Source organism: Egretta garzetta, unplaced genomic scaffold (genome assembly GCF_000687185.1).
Source record: "Egretta garzetta isolate BGI_Z169 unplaced genomic scaffold, ASM68718v1 scaffold13, whole genome shotgun sequence".
Taxonomy (NCBI): Eukaryota; Metazoa; Chordata; class Aves; order Pelecaniformes; family Ardeidae; genus Egretta; species Egretta garzetta.
Window position 1 is genome coordinate 1,586,035 of NW_009259239.1, and position 19,519 is coordinate 1,605,553.

Sequence of the window (19,519 nt, forward strand, 5' to 3'; positions counted from 1 at the left end):
AGCAGGAAAAGCTACCTTGGTTCAAGCACTCAGATTAGACAGAGGAAAGGCTATTGACTTTGAGCAGCCAGCCACAACTACGCTAACTTAAATGGTAAAAGGCTTGTGCTGTAACCAACATGTCCAGACTATCAGACACTATGTGGATTAAGCAAGCTGTTCAAGTATAAACGCTGCAGGCATTTGTTGTTGGATTATCTCCACCTCCATGATTAAATTCGTGGTTTCGCCCACTGGTGCCTCCCGATACTTTTTTATAGCAAAGGAGGCATCAGGAGACAGGCAAAAGAGAGCTCGGCTCCTCAAAACTGAGTAATTTCTCTTAACCCACTGGTATGGTGCTCAGATTTTATCTGGGACAAGGTCTCCTGTAGCCTGTTACTTACACTGGAGCCGAGCCATAAATAATATTTATCATCTTCTCCAGTTTTATTTTACTTTAGAATATGCCCTCTTTTATCCATATTATCCCCAGGCAACGAAAATTTAAGGATGGTGAAAAGCTTGCTCAACACATGACAACACTGGGCAGAAAATTCCCACCATAGGTCTGGAAACATGGTTTAGACAGGAATTTAATCTACAAGAACACACACATTTGGCAAAAATAATGGCTGCTAGGTACTGAGGGACAATTTACTAAATAGGACTCAATAGTAAAATCAATTGTCTCCTTTACAGCCTTGAACTGAACAAATGGGTCTAGAGAGCTGAAGCTTTCTTCTGTTACTATTTCTATTCTTTTTCCATGCCTCATTTATGTGCATACTGAATAGAGAGGGGAATGGAACAGAACATCCCATTAAATTAACCCCACATGTTAAAAAATGTGAGGAACTGCTAGAGATAGAGCTCTCTTTGGGTTTGCTCCCGTTTTTATTTTCAGTGGCATTATTTTAACACTGGAATAGAGGAGTGAATTTAAAGACTTTCTTAAAACTGCATTGCTTCTAAAGCTGTGAAAATGAACTACATATGTGCCCCTTTGCTTTTGCCTCATTTTTTTTCTTATGTGAGTCAACTATTATATTTTCAACAAAAGAATACTTTTGTATACATAGAAATTCTTCTCATCTGCCAGCAGATTAGCTGGTTTGTAGATATTCTGTCCTACAGATGCAGACATACGTGAGCTGGCTCCATGCTAAACACCTTAGACAGCTGAAGCACAGGATGAAGGCAGCTTTTGGCCCCTTGGTTTGGTTCCAAAGGTCTATCCTGTGTCTAACAAGTCCGTGTCCCTGGCTATGTCAAATGCAACTTGGCTCCATGTGAGGCCACTAACATGCCTCTTTGCTACACATCCCAAAGCTGCTAATTCCAGGAAGACTCATTAGCTTGAGCACAGTAGCACAAGAACATGCATGAACATACTGCTCTGGGACTCAGAATGACCCTGGGCATTTGCATGATACTACACTTAAGCAAATAAGACATCCCAGAAAAGGGAGTGCAGAAACACCTGAGATGGTTGTGCAGAAAGCAGCTGAGGTTCAGAAGTAAGTAGCACTGCTGCTTTTTTCCACAATGCAGTCCATCCCAAGCTATTCCGTTATCCTGAACAATGGAAGGTTGATGGTACTGGCTAAATTTATGCAGTCCTACATAGGCGTGTATATGCATTCATTTTCTTTGGAGTAGACAGGCTAGAGATCCATAGTGATAAAGCATGTTGGTATAAAATAAAGAGCAAGTAGACATTCCATGAATTGTTGCATTCACCATCCAAATGCTGAATGACTCAGTATCCTTATTTTAAAGTATTATGTGGGTTGCTCTGACTCAAGCTAAATAACTAGACAAAGCTTTCTTTGCTACCATTAAACATTTATTCATAATTTGCTGTATTCACAGTGATTTTGCTTTCTAAATATCCAGCCCTGCAAGCAGAACCAGTAAGATGGAAAAGTCTGCCCATCCTCATCTGATCAGGCTACAGTTCTGCAAAGATTTCTCAAGACCAGACCACATCACCCATTATTTTTTTTTAACAGTACATATACACGGAGGTAACCAAGTTAAATTTAAAAGAAAAGGAAACATCAATAAAGAGAAGGCTTGTGAATTGTAAATAAACCATGTTTTAAAGCTGGGCTTCTCATTAAATGCCACAGAAGGAGTAAAGAACATTACTTGCTGCATGTCACGGTCAGCTTTCACTGCGCTAGCTGGCTGGAGTGTCTAATCCAGAGACACCTCACTATTAAGGGCTGTTAGAAGGCACCTTTAGCCTAATCCCCTTTTTGTCCTATCTATCTCTATTTCTGCCCATTCATTGAACTGTTGCACATAATATGCATCGATGGGAAAAAAACTGATTCAATTATATTCTCGCACAATTGAAATGTTTTGCAAAATACAGGTGATTGCACTGGATTAATTTATACAAAAGCCACACCAAAAACATGACAATGTTAAACCGTTCCATGTGAATACAGTCAGAATAAAACATCCACCATTTTTTTCCAAAATAATTGCCTGCATGCTTTTATTTTATGTAATAAACATCTCTAAAAGTAAGATGAAAGCATTTATTGAAAATACAGCTGATGAAAAAAGAACTTTTCAGAACCATCAACAAACCCCAGTCTTCATATCAATTCAAAAGAATTTCCAAAAATTTTTACAAAAAGGAATTTTTGCTGCATACATGCCTTGATGAACCTCTTAAAACTGTGAAGATACTGGAATGGAATAAATCCTACTATTCTATTTCCAACAGCGGCACAAGTGATATCTAATGAAGCACAAGGATGTAAGTCATACTTCTACCTTACAGTCTACTAGCTTCCAATGACTTTCAGATCAGGGATTTCTTGCCCCAGATTAACTGGTTAACAACCAGTATTTGCCTTTCATTCATTTGCCCAGGCTTCCCTACAAACCCTACAATCTATCTAAATATTAGCATCCACAAAATTCTACAGCAAGAAGATGCACTGATCTAATACCTGTTGTGAGAAGAATCTCTCTCCTGCCTCCTACTAGTTTCCTTTGACATCCTCTTAATTTTTGGAGTAGTGGAAACCAACTCATCCATGTCTTAATGTGATTATTCACACAAGTTCTACTCAATGTGAATAAAATGTGCAGAAAGGAGACTTTAAATAATGGTATTTGGGTGCTTTCTTGACCTGCTTGTAATTTGGTACGTGGCAATACTTGAAGGCAGCTAAACAGTACTACAGAGTGAAGAATTTTCATCTTCAGCTACACATCTGTAGTCTTACATCAGTTTTACATTTCATTTGAACAAAACCAAATTTTTCAGTAAGTGGGCAGTCTGACTTATCTTTTACAGATTCCTGGGTTCTAACAAAAGACACCACTTCTTTCCACTTCTTTACAAAGCCTTCTCTAATTCCAAGATTTCCTAAGTTTGCCTTTTTCTGTTTCTATTGGAATGTGACTACAAAGGTTTCTCTGTGTAATTGTCTTTACGGGCTTGATATAATTATTATCCAGAAGTCTGAGGCCTAAAGGCTCTTTTTTTTGTACACAGAGATATATTCTGAGGGCTTATTTTTTACTAAACAAGAGTATTTCCATATAGTAGCAAGTAAATACGTTTTTGAAACCTCATTCGTATTCAAATCAAGCCTTGAGTTCAAGGTTCACATTCTCTGCTAACCTCATTCTAGGGTCAAGAAAGTTCAAAGAAAACTAGCAAACAGTACTGCACAGCAAAGAGGCCTTCCCAAGACCATCGCCAGACTGTCAGTTCTTCAACAACTACATCTACCTGAAAAACCCAAACAAACCTTCTTAATGACATCTGAAGCAAAATGGAAAGACTCCCATAGGCTGCCGTGCAAACAGAATGATCAATTACTGCTTCTAGGAGAATAATTTCAGAGGAATGAGAGAGCACTTAATCTTGGAGAGGATCTTTCACATTTAAAATATTTTGTATTATAAAAGAACTAGATATATCAAGACAGGGGTTTTGGGGGGCCATCTGTGTCAAACCAGTTCAATTATTTAATGAACAGGCAGTGATCTTGGAGGCAAAGAGTAAGAGAGAGTGAGAGACACGGGTAATAAATATCTCTCAAAACAAAGTTTAAATTATTCCAGGCAAAGGAACTCTATTACTCTGTGTAATGAAGTTTGAAACACAAGTAATATCTGAGTCTATCGACTGTGTTCACCCATGTGTTTGAGAATAACATTTGAACAATGATGACCTAGTGATTTCATTGATTAAAATAATCAAAAATAGATTTTGCCCAAGTTAAGAACTATTGCAGGCTTTTGCAGAATTTCTGAAACACTGGAACTTCACTGTTTCAAATATGAGTTCACTCTGCTTCAACTTAAAACTAACTGCAAATATCCCAAACACTTGCTTTTAGGCTATTTTAAATGGTTTAAAGAATTGTTCTTCTACTCACTGGTGCAGAGTTGTCTCTTGGTCCTCTGGATCTGACCATTCTCCCCAGCACCTCTATGCCATCAGAACTAATATTCCCTGCTGCATTAATGGTCTTCTCGCCCACTTGCTTGCAGTCAATAATTATTTTGGCCGTAGTCTTGCTGATAACAACATGCAACTAAGATAAAAAGAAAAGATGATTTAACGTACAAAGGAGCACATAGGATATACTAATTTCCCAAGAAAAGGGGGTATTTTTTAAATGAGCTCCTAACTCCATGTTTGCTAACAAAATTCAGAGAATTTATTACATAGCAAATAATCTAAATGACCTCTAGAGGTCCCTTCCAACCTGAATTATTCTCTTATTCTAATGAGTTTAATGAATTTAGCTTATCTTTTGCTTATGGAACATCTGCATACAAATTGGCACCTTACATAATTTATTCAGTAAGAAAATAATTTATCCGTGACAAAATATCTAAACAATGTTCATGTACCACCCAGATCCCAAAGAACCCTTGATTTATGTGGTCAGTAGTAATTCCTGGGCCTTGTATGATCCTGCTATATAGCACTGGATTTCACCAATACATCCTTTAGAGCCACTTGCAAAAGCCAAAACTAAGCAGTAAAATTTAGCCTGTAAATTATACATGAAGCACACAGCAAAACCCTTCATAGTGAGGTTTTCACGCTGAAAAAAAATCAAATCGCATCAAATGCAGTACAGAAAAGCAGAGCACAATAACAAAGTTCCTTCCTTCTGCTGTCCATCGCTGATCTGGCAGAGACATGCCCAGCTGAGAGGACAATCCTAGCCCAAAGTTGTCCTGTCATGAGCAAACTCTCGGTTAAGCAAAGGAAATAGCAACTGGGAGCGGGGGCGGGAGGAGACCTGATGAAGAGCTGGTAGAAATACACGGTGTGCTCTGTACCAGTACACCACGTGGAGATCAGAGCCCAAGGTAAGAAAACGCCAGGAAAGGGTCCTGTAGCTGCTTTGCTCTGGGCTTAGCTGGAAGTAAGCAACTGAAAAGCTGCTACAAATTTGGTCTCCTGCGCCTTTCAAAACACATGTATAGCAAAATGCAGAAAAATGCTTAAGAGGAGAATTTGCTAAAGCCTCATGTATTCCTCCAAAGCACAACTTAAAAAAGTCAGAATTAGACCCCAGCTCACACCTACCTTCCCTTCTTGCTCCATTGATTAAAAGGGAAGAACAGAAAAGTTGAGCTCTGTAAATACCATCCCTCAATCCACAGTCTCCTTTTTTTGTTTAGGAACGATACAAACATCAGGACTAAAAGCGAACAACAAAAGCACCTTCCACAACAAATATGTGCTACAATCCCAGCACTACTTCATCTGCTTTTGGAAAGAATGTTACGAGTTCTCTAACAGCCAAGAAAAGCTCGACATGGCATAGCCCTTAAAATATGTAATAACGACTCTGGTCAAAAGAAGGATAATTTTTTTTTGCTGGACTTTTTCTTTTCATTTGAGTGACATTTCCAATCCAAACCTTAAAAGGAAAAGCCAATGGATTTCTAAATTACTTTTCAAGGCAAGTATTTTTAATCAACTCTAAAATACAGGCACAAAGCATGAGATGAAAATTGATCACATCAGCTTAATAATAAAAACTATGATTTGTTTAATGTTAATTCAATATTGCAAAGAGACCTACGACAGTTTGGTAGATGATCCTGGATATGCAAAATACATTTCTTTTGGCAGAAGCTGACCATATGAAAGACGATTTCAAAACATGGAAAACTCCCAAACCTTTATTCAAAGTGCTTTTTTTCCCTGTTACCATTACTAACCTTATGAAAACTCCCATAAAATATCTTCCTTATTTCAGGACCTTCAAAAGTCACAGTTTGAAAATCTCCTTTGTAGTCATAGTTAAAGAAAGTCAGAGTTTTACCACCATCTGTGTGAGAATAAAAATAAGGGCTGTGTGTGAGAGGAAGAAAAGGCCTGATAGATTATTTGAAAGAGTCAAATTTGTGTTTAACAAAGACAACCAAAGATGTCAGATAAATTATTAGTAAAGCACATTCATAACCAATATACTGAACACTGAAGTAACATGTTATCTCGAGAAATGCTCTTTCCTGGTTTGACAGAAGGACGGGCCAATAGTTGGGAGTCTGCTGCACCCATGTCTACCTGATCCTACTCTCCCACTAGTTCTCTATGGGACTTGGACAAGGGAAGGAGGCACGGATCCTCAAGCTAGCTAAATGCCTAATTCCCACCTATTTCAAGGTGCCGTATCTAAAAAGTTCTAGAAAAGACAGAAAGATAAGTACTAATATATCTCTTAAAATTGTCAGCTACAAAGAAGAGGTATCACATTATCTACACCTGTTCAATAGTAAATATGGAAACCTAAATTATAATCCCTGGTTTACAGTTGTGGAAGTCAAATCAAGTAGAAATTAAGAGAATCACCAAGAGTTTGTGTCTCTAGCTCTAAGTCTGCTATCCAGCAGGCTGCACTGCCTCTACATATACCGTACTGTCAGTACCACTGGCATATATTGAGGTAGATTCTATTAGAACCAGATGAAGAGCAGTGGAAATTTTAAAAGCAAATGAGTACCTCCTTTACACCGATTTACATCTAGTACAGCTCTTTGGATTTCAGTATCATCCCTCCCAGTTTAGAGCAGTGTACTCAAAACTTGACTCTAACTCCAAATCCAACTCAGTTAAATTAAATCTAAAAAACTTCCAATAGAGACTATCATTCTGGCAGCAGATTAAAACATTGGCAATAATAAATGTAGACACAGTTAAAGAAAAAGTCACTGATAAAACACAAAATACATACTATCTAAAATAACTCCAACCAGTGGTTCATAGCCTTCATTTAAAATCTCCCAAAGAGCAAATGGCTCCTCAGGTGTGTCAGGAAGTATACGAAACAGAAATGTAATGGTGTAATCAGAAGGGAGACCTTCAGGATGCAAATACCTGTAAGAGAAATAATGTCTTTTAAACTGAAACAAACATTAAATCTGGTGATTTACTCACCAGATGTTCACTTAGCATGCTTTTTATTACTCTGTATATTTCTCTGGAAATCAAGACTGAGAAACAATATGAATAAGCGTTTGCAAAATCTACTCAACTTGATAACCATCAAAAGAATACTTACGAAGAAAGGAGAAGTTATCTTTTGCCTTGAAACTTACAAAATTTCCCTTAATTTTTATTTTTTTTTAAACTTGAAGATCAAATCAGAGGTTAGTTTGAAGTAAAGCTGAAATTAATTATATTAAATGCTTTTAAAGAACGCTAGCCACTCACAAGACCTTTGCTATTGTCTGGTTTAACAGACAATGAAAATAGAAGTTGCTTGGAAGACCAACCTCTATAGACATGTCCTTTGTCATTAAGCCATAACTAATGGATTAATATTAGGAGTGACAGAGCCTGTTAGAGGAAGCTTTATAAATTATAGAGAATGCAATTCATAGATTTCAAAGCCAATATGTAAAAAGTGAAGTCAAAACAGATGACACATACAGAAATACAATCCGTTCTCCTAGAATTTTTGCAGGAGAGAGGAAGTTTATGACAGAAAGAAGTATGTTATTTCATGTAACTTTTTAATTTTTTTTTCTAAGATCTGTTATTAAGTACTTCCAATTTAATTTAACCTTTCGTTGTCAAATCCTAAAATTGGGACATTTGGACAAGTGTCTGAAACAACTGACTGTATTTTGAAAATGTTAATTAGGCTGACTCCTTAAAATCATAGTAAAGGGATCTGAAAGAATCCTGAAGAAGTTATTTAATCAATTTCTTTTCCGCAAATATGATCTATTCCTTCTAAAGTGTTTCTGGCACATATAGGAGGTATAGATATGAATCATGCTGGAAAAGGAGCTAAATGTGATATATAGTCAATATATTCTGCACAGTGTCTGTAGATGATCAAATATGATGTTACACTGCACATTTCCCATAGAGAAAAGAGAGAGGGAACTCAATAGGTCTAAGGAAAAAACCTTACAGTATGCCAATTGTACAAAGAATGAAAGAAAATACAGTAAGCAGGGTGGGGCAAACACAAGGTTTGGGGATACAGAGCTCAAAAAGGAAAACAACATTAATGGCATTCAGTGCACAGATGAGATGACAAAAACAAGTGGGATTATTCAGACGTACCTGTAGATCATCAAGAGAAAGATAGTCTCTGAACCATGAGAGGGAGTGAAAGCCTAATGAAGCAGTAAGATTGGGCTGGGGTGGCGGCTAGAGAAGAGCATACAAATGCAGCGATCCGATTAGAAAGAAGCAGAAAGGGAAAAAGAAGTGAGAAATGCTGATCCCTGGAAATTTCAGTCCATCTAGACCCATGAGGAAACTAAAACATGGAGAATGTGAAACAGCTCCAAGAAGCATAGCTCCAACTGGGACACAACAGGATAATCACACAAAAAGTCTAAAATTACATCTACTATAAACCTTAAAAGTAATTTCCCACTGTTTTTCTTTCTTGTTTATCTCAGCAAAGAATACTTTTTGTTACATCTTCCCATGTTTATTCCAGCAGGCCACTGATTTTCTCTGGTGCCACTTAATACAAAGTGGGGGACTGGACTGAGAGGACCCAAACACAACATACACACTGTTCATAGAAGAAACTGAGAGTTTCCATCACTTCCTCTATGAGGAATGACTGTAAAAGTTCAATGGGAGGTTTCTTCATCGCCTCCTCCATATCTCTGCCAGGATACAGTCCTTGTGACTGATTTACGTCCTGCCTCCCGGGAAGGTCCTAGATGGTGTTCACACAGACTCATTTCAGCATAAAGAGATAATCTTCCTTTGCAATCAACAAACGGGCACAGAGTGAAGTAAAAGTGACAGCTAAAGCAGGTTCTCATTCTGACCCACGCTTCAAAGACATGCTGCACTCTATGAGACTTCAACCCGCATTCCAGAGGCACCTTTCACAAATTACTACATACTGGAATCTGCCCAGACATACACCTGCATGAAATTGCTAGGTGCTAAACTGGCACAAGCCTGAAACTGGCTCATGTGGGAAACCCAGAAAGCCAGTGGGCTTACATCCTTTTACACACAACTGCTATTTTTGAATGAAACTGATTGAGGACTCAGGACACCAAACACTTCCTATTAATTAGTATAATGTAGATATACACCAGCGTCTCTGCTTTTCTGACACGAAAACACTGGTGCCTAAAATGAACAGTTGCCTGCACTGGACAATTATCTTCATGTGTTTTATGAATATTTCTATGTTAATACATACTTGGTAGGCTGGGATACGAGGGCATCCTTGTGCAGTCTGTAACATGGGTAAACATTAAATGTACCAGGTTCCATTGAAACCCCTTCCACAGCTGAAAACTCCTTTTCAACCAAACCAAACATTTCCATCATTTTAAATCCTGGAAGATATCAAAATATACATTCTAGTAATTGAAATTAATACCGCATTACAGGAAACAAAAAAAGGACAAAAACAGTTTCATCAGAGAGTTTCGTATCACCATCTGTTTAACAGCTGTTAGCATAAAGGGAAATTTATTGCCTAATATCGTGAAAATCAGGTAATGAAAATGATTCCATAAATCAGGAACAAAAATGAACACAAAAATACTTACCTGCAAAATTGTTGCCATCTTTAATTACCAATGGGCAGGCTGGAAAAGAAGGAAAGATATATTTAAGGATACGAGAGATGGCCCACTGGGTCAGAACAATGATCTGCTCAGCCCAGTACTCTATCCCCAACAGCAGCAAAAGGAGAAGCTGTTTAGGAAGGGCACGCAAACCTGGCCACTTTCTACTCCATTCAGTTGATAGTCCTCAAGATCCACAAGGGTTGTAGCAAAGACGTTAAAAGGATACATCCCTATGTGTTCCATATAATACCCTTTTATGGATCTGTTATCCATGAATTTGCCTAATCCTTCTATGAACCTGCCTTCACAACCTCTTGTGGCAACAAATACACTGCCTGCTGCATAAAAGAGTATGTCTTATACTGGGTTTTAACCAAGTACTCCCTAGTTCTCTACTTGTGAGCTTCTCCAGCCTAACTCCATCTCAAGTTCAATTACTGTAGCTGGCAGTCTCTGTACCTTTTCCAACTCCACAATAGCTTTCACAAGCAACAGAGACCAGAATTGCATGCAGTCCTGAAGATGTGTGCGCACATTTTAAATAGCTGCAAATCTGGTTTATGTTTTTCTTCTGGCAGGGAAGAAAGGACACTAATCTCTTCCAGAAAAGGTGCCCTGGGAAATCAATAAGCCTAGAGGCAGGGTGTCAAATATGGCACCCCAGGATACTCATATTCGCAGTTCACTTTTGGAATACAAGCACAAGTGAGCAATACATGCTACTGTTGAGTATTCTCAATGTTCAAAATTCTCTCCACCATTGAAAGTAGACTTTATGGTAAAAACCACAGAACTAATGGGACATTAGCAACACATTTGTGTTCACCAGCTCTGATAACTCACAGTCCATGATAACTCACGGTCCTATGCACAAGGACTCCTTACAATCACAAATGATTCACATCAGCTACACGCTGCCTGCTTCCTGGCTTACATATAGGGAAACATATTCAGGGCACACACCTGAAAGCATGTGAATCATTGACCTCTAACCATCAGGTGTTGTTCCAGAATGTCCTTCCCTTTATTTTCATAAAGAGTCTGAAGTGTGGCATTTTCACAGATTTCAAAGAGTTTGGACGTGTTTTATGCTTTTCCTTAGGCTACAACTTTCTCTGATAATACAAACATTAATGATTAGCTCTCCATTAATAAATTAACCATGTAATAATGAATGTAGCTAACTATGCTCTTACAGATGGTTAAGGTAGCCTAGAAAATAGAATATAATTAACTTTTTATGACTAAATTCTGAACCATTAACAATGTTTCACATCTGAAGTAAGTTTTTGACAATCAATGGCTTATGGATTTAGAGCAAACCACCGTTAATTATTTTGAAGTCGTAACACCTTAATTTCCTTCATATTTTATGGAAATAACATTAGAGTTATAGTATCTGCAGCAAATTATGTTAAAAAGAGCAAGAATACCTCTTAACAGAAAATTAATAGTTACAACCCCCCCCACTATTTAGCAGTTATTTTAGAAGCAAGTATAAGTCAAAATGTCTAACTTGCTGATGCAGTTTCACAAACAAAAGTGATCAGCTCATCTTCAATCTTTGTAAAGGCATCAAAGTCATCCACAAAGAAGACATGTCTTTCACTGGGCTTACTGCCAATATTGACTAACTCTGAATAATCAGCATCAGCTACTCCAATAGCAAAAAAGCTGAAACCTGTAAAACAAAAAAGAACACTCTTGTGAGTCATTCATTTAAAGAGTGGAAACACAATATGAACACAATTGTATTTGCACTGGCTCCTTCCCTGAATAGATACAAAGGTGGAAATTTTATTTTTATCCTATAACACAAGAAAATTCATGCATGTTATCTAAAATAGTATCTCTGTGAGATATTTCTTTTGGCTATTTATGCTTAATCAGTTAATTAAAGTTATAGGCTTAAGTGTTTTCTTGAAGACGTGCAAGATTACACAGCAGTTTAAAGTTTCAGCATATGTTTAAATGCTTTTCTAATTTAATGCTATACTGTATTACATACAAAAATATCCATGTATCAAGTATATCATAAATACGAAGCACAGAAATTAATTTCCTGTAGGTCTTTTACAGATTTTGTTCTGTGCCATAGATTAATTATTTTTTCACGTTTTTGAGCTGCTGCTGCCTCATGAGTGAACACTGAAACAAATGCATTCTCATTTCATCAGCAACTTAACTGCACTGGCTGAATCTGTTCTATATATTCTGCATTAATATATTTCGAAATCTGAGCCTGACTTCAAAGATTTAGATGAAATGGGAATTGTACCCTCTATGTTTAAGGAGCAGCAAACTAGCTAGAAGTTTTTCAACATTTTCCTTTCTATAAAAGGTAAAGAAAAAAACCTGTCTACATCAGGCTGAATATTGTTAATGGACACACTGTTCTTGCAAGGCTCAATTCCAAATTTACTCCAGTCAAGCTGTATTGTCTTTAAGTTTGAATGAGGCCCAAGGGCATTCATCACCTTCTGCGGAGCTTTTAGCATAACAAAACTTTGACTTAATATAACAACATCTTCATGTCTCATCCAAGATCAGCACCTCTTCATGCCAGTCTCTATGACAGATGCAAGTCAGTACCTGCTCCAACCTATCTGCATACAGCACGCACAAAAGGAAGTGGGAAAGAGGAAGTCATTCGTCCAAGGTGACAACTCCTTTGGGTCAGCAACTGAACCCCACCATATGCTGTCTCCTCTCAAGGTCGTTGCCAGTCTAATAGTTAATAGGGCAACTGCAAGACTGTCCTGGTTTCAGCTGGGATAGAGTTAATTTTTTCCTAGTAGCTGGCATAGTGCTGTGTTTTGGATTTAGTGTGAGAAGAATGTTGATAACTCACTGATGTTTTAGTTGTTGCTGAGCAGGGCTTACACCAGTCCAGGACTTTTCAGCTTCCCCTGCTCTGCCGGGGCACAAGAAGCTGGGAGGTCAGCCAGGACAGCTGACCCCAACTGGCCAAAGGGCTATGCCAGACCATATGACATCATGCTCAGTATATAAACTGTGGGGAGTTGGCCGGGGGGGTAGTGATTACTGCTCAGGGATGAGCTGGGCATCAGTCAGCAGGTGGTTAGCGGTTGCATCACTTGTTTTTTCCTGGGTTTTGTTTCTATCTCTCTCATTGTTTTCAATGTTGTATTTTTATTATTATTGTTGTTGTTGTTATTGTTATTTTATTAAACTGTTCTTATCTCAACACATGATTTTTCTTATTTTTGCTCTTCCCATTCTCTCCCCCATCCTACCGGGGCAGGGAGGGTGCGTGAGCGGCTGTGTGGTGTTTAGTTCTGTCTGCAGCTAAACCACGACAAAGTCATAGAATCATAGAATGTTTTGGGTTGGAAAGGACCCCTAGAGGTCATCTAGTCCAAGCCCCCTGCAGTGAGCAGGGACATCTTTAACCAGATCAGGTTGCTCAGAGCCCCATCCAACCTGGCCTTGAATGTTTCCAGGGATGGGGCCTCCACCACCTTTCTTGGCAACCCATTCCAGTGTTTTACCACCCTCATTGTAAAGAACTTCTTCCTTATATCCAGTCTAAACCTACCCTGCTTCAGTTTAAAACCATTTCCCCTTGTCCTGTCACAGCTGTCCCTACTAAAAAGATTTTCCCCATCTTTCCTATAGTCTTACCTGACAGTTGAACATTTTTTATTGATCTTAGACATAGACTTCAATTTAATCATAGCTATGGGGGTTACTTGATTGCTACTTAAAAAAAGTTATGTATGCTCTACTATTGTGTGATATGATTTTATTTATGAAGGCACTGCACTCAGCATCTAGCAATACAAGCAGGCAGCCAAGCTCAACAATTGCATTGTGTTTCCATAATCAGTAATATACACTGGTAACTTCATAGCTGCCAAAGTCTAAAGGCAAATAAAGAAAGCACAAATGGAATTTCTTCTTAGATCTCCTCACATTAAAAGGACAATTGCTTTTTTCTTCCATCCTTTAGTTTTATTCCACGTGGCACACTGTGCCCTTTGGGTTGTGATACAAACCTCAGTATCAGACATTTCTACAACAACTAACCCAGTTCTTATGCTTAGACTCACAACACTGTGTGGCTGCTTAAAGCTCTAAAACTGGTGGTTTAAAAAAAATTCCTAAAAGTAATTAGTGTAACATGAGAGTAGATCAGAACCAGCAAAAGACCGTATGAAAGAATCTTCAAAGGACCTCTGGTATAGGAAACAATACAGTTCAGTTTGCTGGTAACCATAAGACTACTCTTCATAGATGACAGTCCAGACTCTCAGGATCATGTCCCCTAAATTCTTCACCATGGGATATTCTGAATTTCTCAGCATTTGCTGTCTGTTTTCTTTAAATTTGGAAATCTTCCTGGACAAAATGTTACCCTTCTCTCATGCCCACACTTACGTAGTTATAATTAACGAGAAATAGCAAAATATGAATAGTTCTTAAAACTACATATTTTACCATCTAGTTGCATTTCTCTGGAGACTTTGTTCACATCATCCTGTGATCGCCCATCAGTAATGACAACCAAAACCTTCGGAATGCCCCTTCTCATGCCTGCCTCTCCAGTAAACAAGACTTCTCTTGCATGTTTAATGGCTTTGCCTGAAACAGAAAAAATTGACAACATACTTTCACTGTGGCATTGACCCTATTTCTATTGGCTTCTCATATCGTATTAGACATTGACAAAAAGAGAAATCTGATGGGTCCTGAGTAGTCCATAATTTAGTGCATTCTGTAGTTATTAAAATAGAGATTTAGAAAAGTTTGAATTTTGACCCTAGCCTTTGAAAATTTGATGGCTTCAGCCATTGACTTCTTCAATCCAGAAGGTGAAGTTCAAGAACATGACGTGTGTGGGAAAGGGTATACTGTGCAGGTTAGAGGTAACAAAACCTTCCCTTACTGGATTGTAGGGCACAGTCCAGGTACGAACTGAAAGTGCCATTGTAGCATTTCTTGAGTAAATGGAAAACATGTTATTTTGACACTAGTGAGATTGGATGCAATGCAACAGCTGCAAGAAATTTCTGTGCAGCCAGAGAATAATAAAACATGGCTTCCAATTAAAATGCATTTTAACCCTTTCAGGACTCATCTTCAATTTCTTCACATCAGAGAGCTATCTTAAGGGATTAATTAAAATGTAACTACATTCAGTTAACAGACATCTTCCCCCAGCCCAGTCTTAAACTTACCACTGAGGCTTAACTGTCCTGGTTTATAACCAAACAGACCTTCTACTCTGCCCACCATTTTCTATATGCTTTGCAAGCTCCCTCCCACCTTCTTTCCCCTCCTACTTTTCCACTTGCTGAGCTGATTTCATATTATTTCCCATTTCCACCTTCACAATCCCCAAAGTCGTTCACTTCTGCCTAGCTGCCTCTCCCCCTTCCTCCCTGATCCCTGACATCTGTTGGTCAGAGGGGTGAATACCCAGCAGTAGGGGGTGAAGGGTGTAAACTGCAGATTACGAAGACTTTCTAACTTCAAAGCCCAACCTTTCACCTCCAGTGTGGAGATACCATGTTCTCATTGGTTTTGCACTGATATATTAAACCACTTAGCAAATGGGAAAGAAACACGGCACAAAGAGTAGCAGGGAGAAAATCTGCATAGTAATCATGACCTTTCTCACCTGTTTTTGTATTCCCTCCTTTGTAGGCTATTTGCTGAATAGCTTCAAGAAGAGTCTCTTTTGTTTTGTATGCATTCAATTTAAATTCTGTCCTGGGATCATCACTGAACTGAATTATTGCCACCTGTGCACACAGAAGATGTGTTCATTACTAAAGCACCGCCCAGTGTATAAGCAAAAAGTGAGTGAATCAGCGCATTTAAAACAAGGATTTATCTTCTAACTTTGCTTCATCCTGAAATTGAAGCCAGAATTTTTATTCTCTTTAAAAAGCTTTCACTAAACAGCACTTATTTTTACTCTCTGCAGCCTTAGCAACCACCTAACACTTTCTTCTTTCATTTTGCAGCAAACAGGATGAGAAAAGTAATACCCACTTTGACAAAAGCACTCTCAGTTGAGCCCAAAACCAAAATCCTAATTACAGCTGCTCACACGTGTTCAGTTACTCATACACAGAACTGCAGGGACTTGACTGAGTTTCACAAATTAATAGCTGCACACGAGTAACTTAATTTAGGCAGTAACACTGAAGCAGGTAATAGAAAGATGCAAGAACATATTCTGAAATATTGCCCCTCCCAATTATTATGCTATATGAGTGCAGACCCTGTAATTCAATACTAGACATGAAATCCCTACAACTCACAAAGCATATATTGAACTTCATGTTGTATAAATGGTGTCCCTGATTTAAAAGGAGCTATTCACATGCTAAGTTTAAGGTTGTGCCGAAGTTTCTGAAGCACCATGGACTATATTCTGGGAAAACAGCCATATAGCAAGAAACAGTAAAAACTGAACATTCCTCACGGTTTGGACAAGTTAAAAATAATTTTCAATGCTATCCCAAACTGCATATTATACAGGTAACACTTAAAACAGTAATATATTTGCCAATAATCTTTTCTGGAGCAGATGCAAGCATCTCTCTAAACAAATACATAAATAGAATAATCATTGTAAATACACTATTTCAAGCACTGTAGACTGTGTAGAGCATGTGATTTTAAATAAATAACCCTTTAATTTTCCTTATCAATGCTATTTTAGCTTATCTAGAAATAAACACCACAGTGAGTACCAATACAAAAAAAATTAACACAACTTAAATCTCATTAGAATTATTTAGGTGACTGAAATGATACTTAGCCTTCATGCTAGCAAAATTCATGTCATGAATTTCACCATATGGTGTGTATAAAAGAAGATATTGAAAAAACCCAGTGTCCTAAAGCAGTTTATATTTTCAAAAGAACTGTGAAATGATGTCAGTTACTTCTTGATTTGTTTCACTTTGGTGCTAGTCTAAAATGCCCTGTCAAGTCCAGGCGCCCTCCGTCTCTCTACATGTTGATTACCTGCGTTCCATCAGGACCAATTTTATCCAAAGCTCCAACAGTGCTATAGAGAAAGCTAATTATTTTATTGAAATTGTCATCTCCAATACTCCATGACCCATCCACCAGGAACGCCAGGTCAGCTTTGGCTGCTTTGCACACTGAGAAAGAAAAGCAAGCATTCTGGAATTAGAGCAATGCCTCAACTCCTCATGAAATCACATAAATCACTTAAGAAAATGCATCTGTCATGAAAAGCCCTCGTTTAAGGTTAGTCAATAATGCTTTAGTAAACAGACCTGCTGGCATTGACTGCAGCTCAGGTGTAGAGCCAGCTCAGCTCTGCAAGGGGTGAATGGTCTATACTGACAGATCCTATCACAGAATGCACTCCAAGGCCATAACAGTTCTTTAAAATCTGGCTAACCATTTTTATTTTTATTTAGGTTGTGAAGTAAAGTCACACATGAAATTATACAATCCCAGACTCCTAGAATGGCACAGCAAGCAAGATGAGAGAATCTCGACTGCGGCGGTTCCCAGTGGGAAGCTAGTCCATTCAAAAAGTTACCCTAAGCTCTGTAGTGCCCAATGCTCACCCCTTTAACCGCACTATTTAGGAGCAATGCAGGTTCCCCCCATCTCATCTTATTCCAGCATGTTCTTACACAAAATGGCCTGCAGAGCTGTAGTCCTGCTCACACAAGTTGCTCACTCTTTCATGGGAACTGGGAACCTTCAACTCTCTACAAAATCCAACTCTATTGCTTGGGGTCAGAAACAAACAGTCTCAAAGCAAAGTTATGTTTTTCAACATATTTTGTCTTGAAGGCAAATATTAATCTAAATCCAGAGAATGGATTTAAAAAAAAAAAAAAAAGTCTTCTGCTATGCAGTTCTAAAACACACACACTGGGTCTTTTTTTACTGTACTTATGGATTAAGTTCTCAATTACTATACATCAGTTTGGTCCACCAACTTCAAGCTGGCGGATTTGACCCTCAGTCTCCAACAACAATGCTCCCCTCACAGAAATAGTTATGAGAATCTGTACAAAATACTACATGTTCAAAGGATAAATAGAAGGAAGTCTACATTTAAAGAGAGAAGAGACTGAACATGACCAACACTTTTCTCATTACCTAAAGTAGACACATTTTTAAAAATCATGCTGCTTTAGGAGTTTAATTACCCTAGGATGTCTGCTTCAGTTACAAAATATGTATGATTTAGGAGTTCTGGAAAAAGAAGATCTCACACATATTAACACTCCTTTCTGCAAATTTCAACAATGATCCCCACAGGTCTAAAATAGTATCAGAAGCAGAAAAACATTGCATCAATACCCTAAAATTATTATAAACCCACACATTCAGCTCTTACCTTCTTTGGCAGGAGGAATTGTAGGTGGTGGAGGTGGCGTTGAAGGTGTTGTTGGCGGCTGAGTTGGAAATGGTACTGGAGAATAAAAGGAAGGAATATTAAAAAATGCTTAAAAGCCCACTATATTTTACCTGTATTAAACACAGCATTTTTCTACTCATCTCCACATTTAAAATTAATTATGTCTAATCAACTAGTTATACAACTGGAGAGAAATGTAGGTGAGCATGTGCATGTAATGTCCTCCTGAAAAAAGGACCACCTGAAAAATGATAGCATTATTACAGAGCAATTAATGGCTGCATTTCAGTGTGAATGATAAAACGATACAACTGAACTACTACTGGAACTTCCCCTTTTTGGGTTTCCCCAGAGTAGCAGACCATGTGGCAGCCCTATTCTTGACCTAGTGTCCATAATTCATTTTGTAGAAGGTCAGTGTCCATCTCCTTACTGACCACAACCAGTCCTTAGTCACAGAAAGTAGGTATCTACCCACCCTGGAAGGAAAAACATATTAGTCCTTCAATCCAAAATACAGAGAGACAGTGCAAAAGTAAGCCAGTGCCTGCCCTCAGAGCAGATCACAGCCTGCCCTGATCAAGATTTTCTTGAATTCGGTGGAAGACCTTGTTATGTTTCCAGCTAGAAATGCAGTTCTGACCACAACTCTACAGGACTGTGGCTTTGCTGCCTGCAGCAACTTCTAGTAAGGTTACTATATAGAGTTTCTGAAAAGTGTCTCACCCCTCTCCTGAAAATAAGCTTTGGAATGACAGCCTCCCAGAAACCTAGCTCAATACATGATCACTGATTGACAGCTTTGCAGAATGCAAGAGCTCTATTTAGTGCCTTTCAATACAGTCTTGGCTGAATTCTCAGAGATAACACACACATGTTGATTTCCACAAGTGTATCTAAGGAAAAGTTTTCACTGTCATTCAAGGACACCTTTTCCAATGCAATTAGCATACGAAGCTACAGGTGACAGAACATCATTCCTTCAAATACGACCATACTTGTTACTTGCTGCAATATATGTTACATTTATAGACAACGGATAGATACAGCAACTTCAGAAAAGGCACCTATCTTTGG

General features: G+C 38.2%; 1 protein-coding gene across 1 annotated transcript in view; it reads right to left on the bottom strand.

Moving 5' to 3' along the window:
- COL14A1 (collagen type XIV alpha 1 chain) overlaps positions 1–19,519 on the bottom strand; it is a 120,362-nt gene that overhangs the window by 33,668 nt on the left and 67,175 nt on the right. The window contains exons 24-33 of the mRNA XM_035891577.1: positions 18,422–18,496; positions 17,059–17,198; positions 15,698–15,821; positions 14,515–14,658; positions 11,570–11,734; positions 10,033–10,071; positions 9,678–9,816; positions 7,221–7,363; positions 6,205–6,314; positions 4,395–4,553 (exon numbers count right to left, since the gene is read on the bottom strand). Coding sequence (XP_035747470.1) covers positions 4,395–4,553; positions 6,205–6,314; positions 7,221–7,363; positions 9,678–9,816; positions 10,033–10,071; positions 11,570–11,734; positions 14,515–14,658; positions 15,698–15,821; positions 17,059–17,198; positions 18,422–18,496 — 1,238 coding nt within the window. The remainder of the gene's footprint in view (positions 1–4,394; positions 4,554–6,204; positions 6,315–7,220; positions 7,364–9,677; positions 9,817–10,032; positions 10,072–11,569; positions 11,735–14,514; positions 14,659–15,697; positions 15,822–17,058; positions 17,199–18,421; positions 18,497–19,519) is intronic.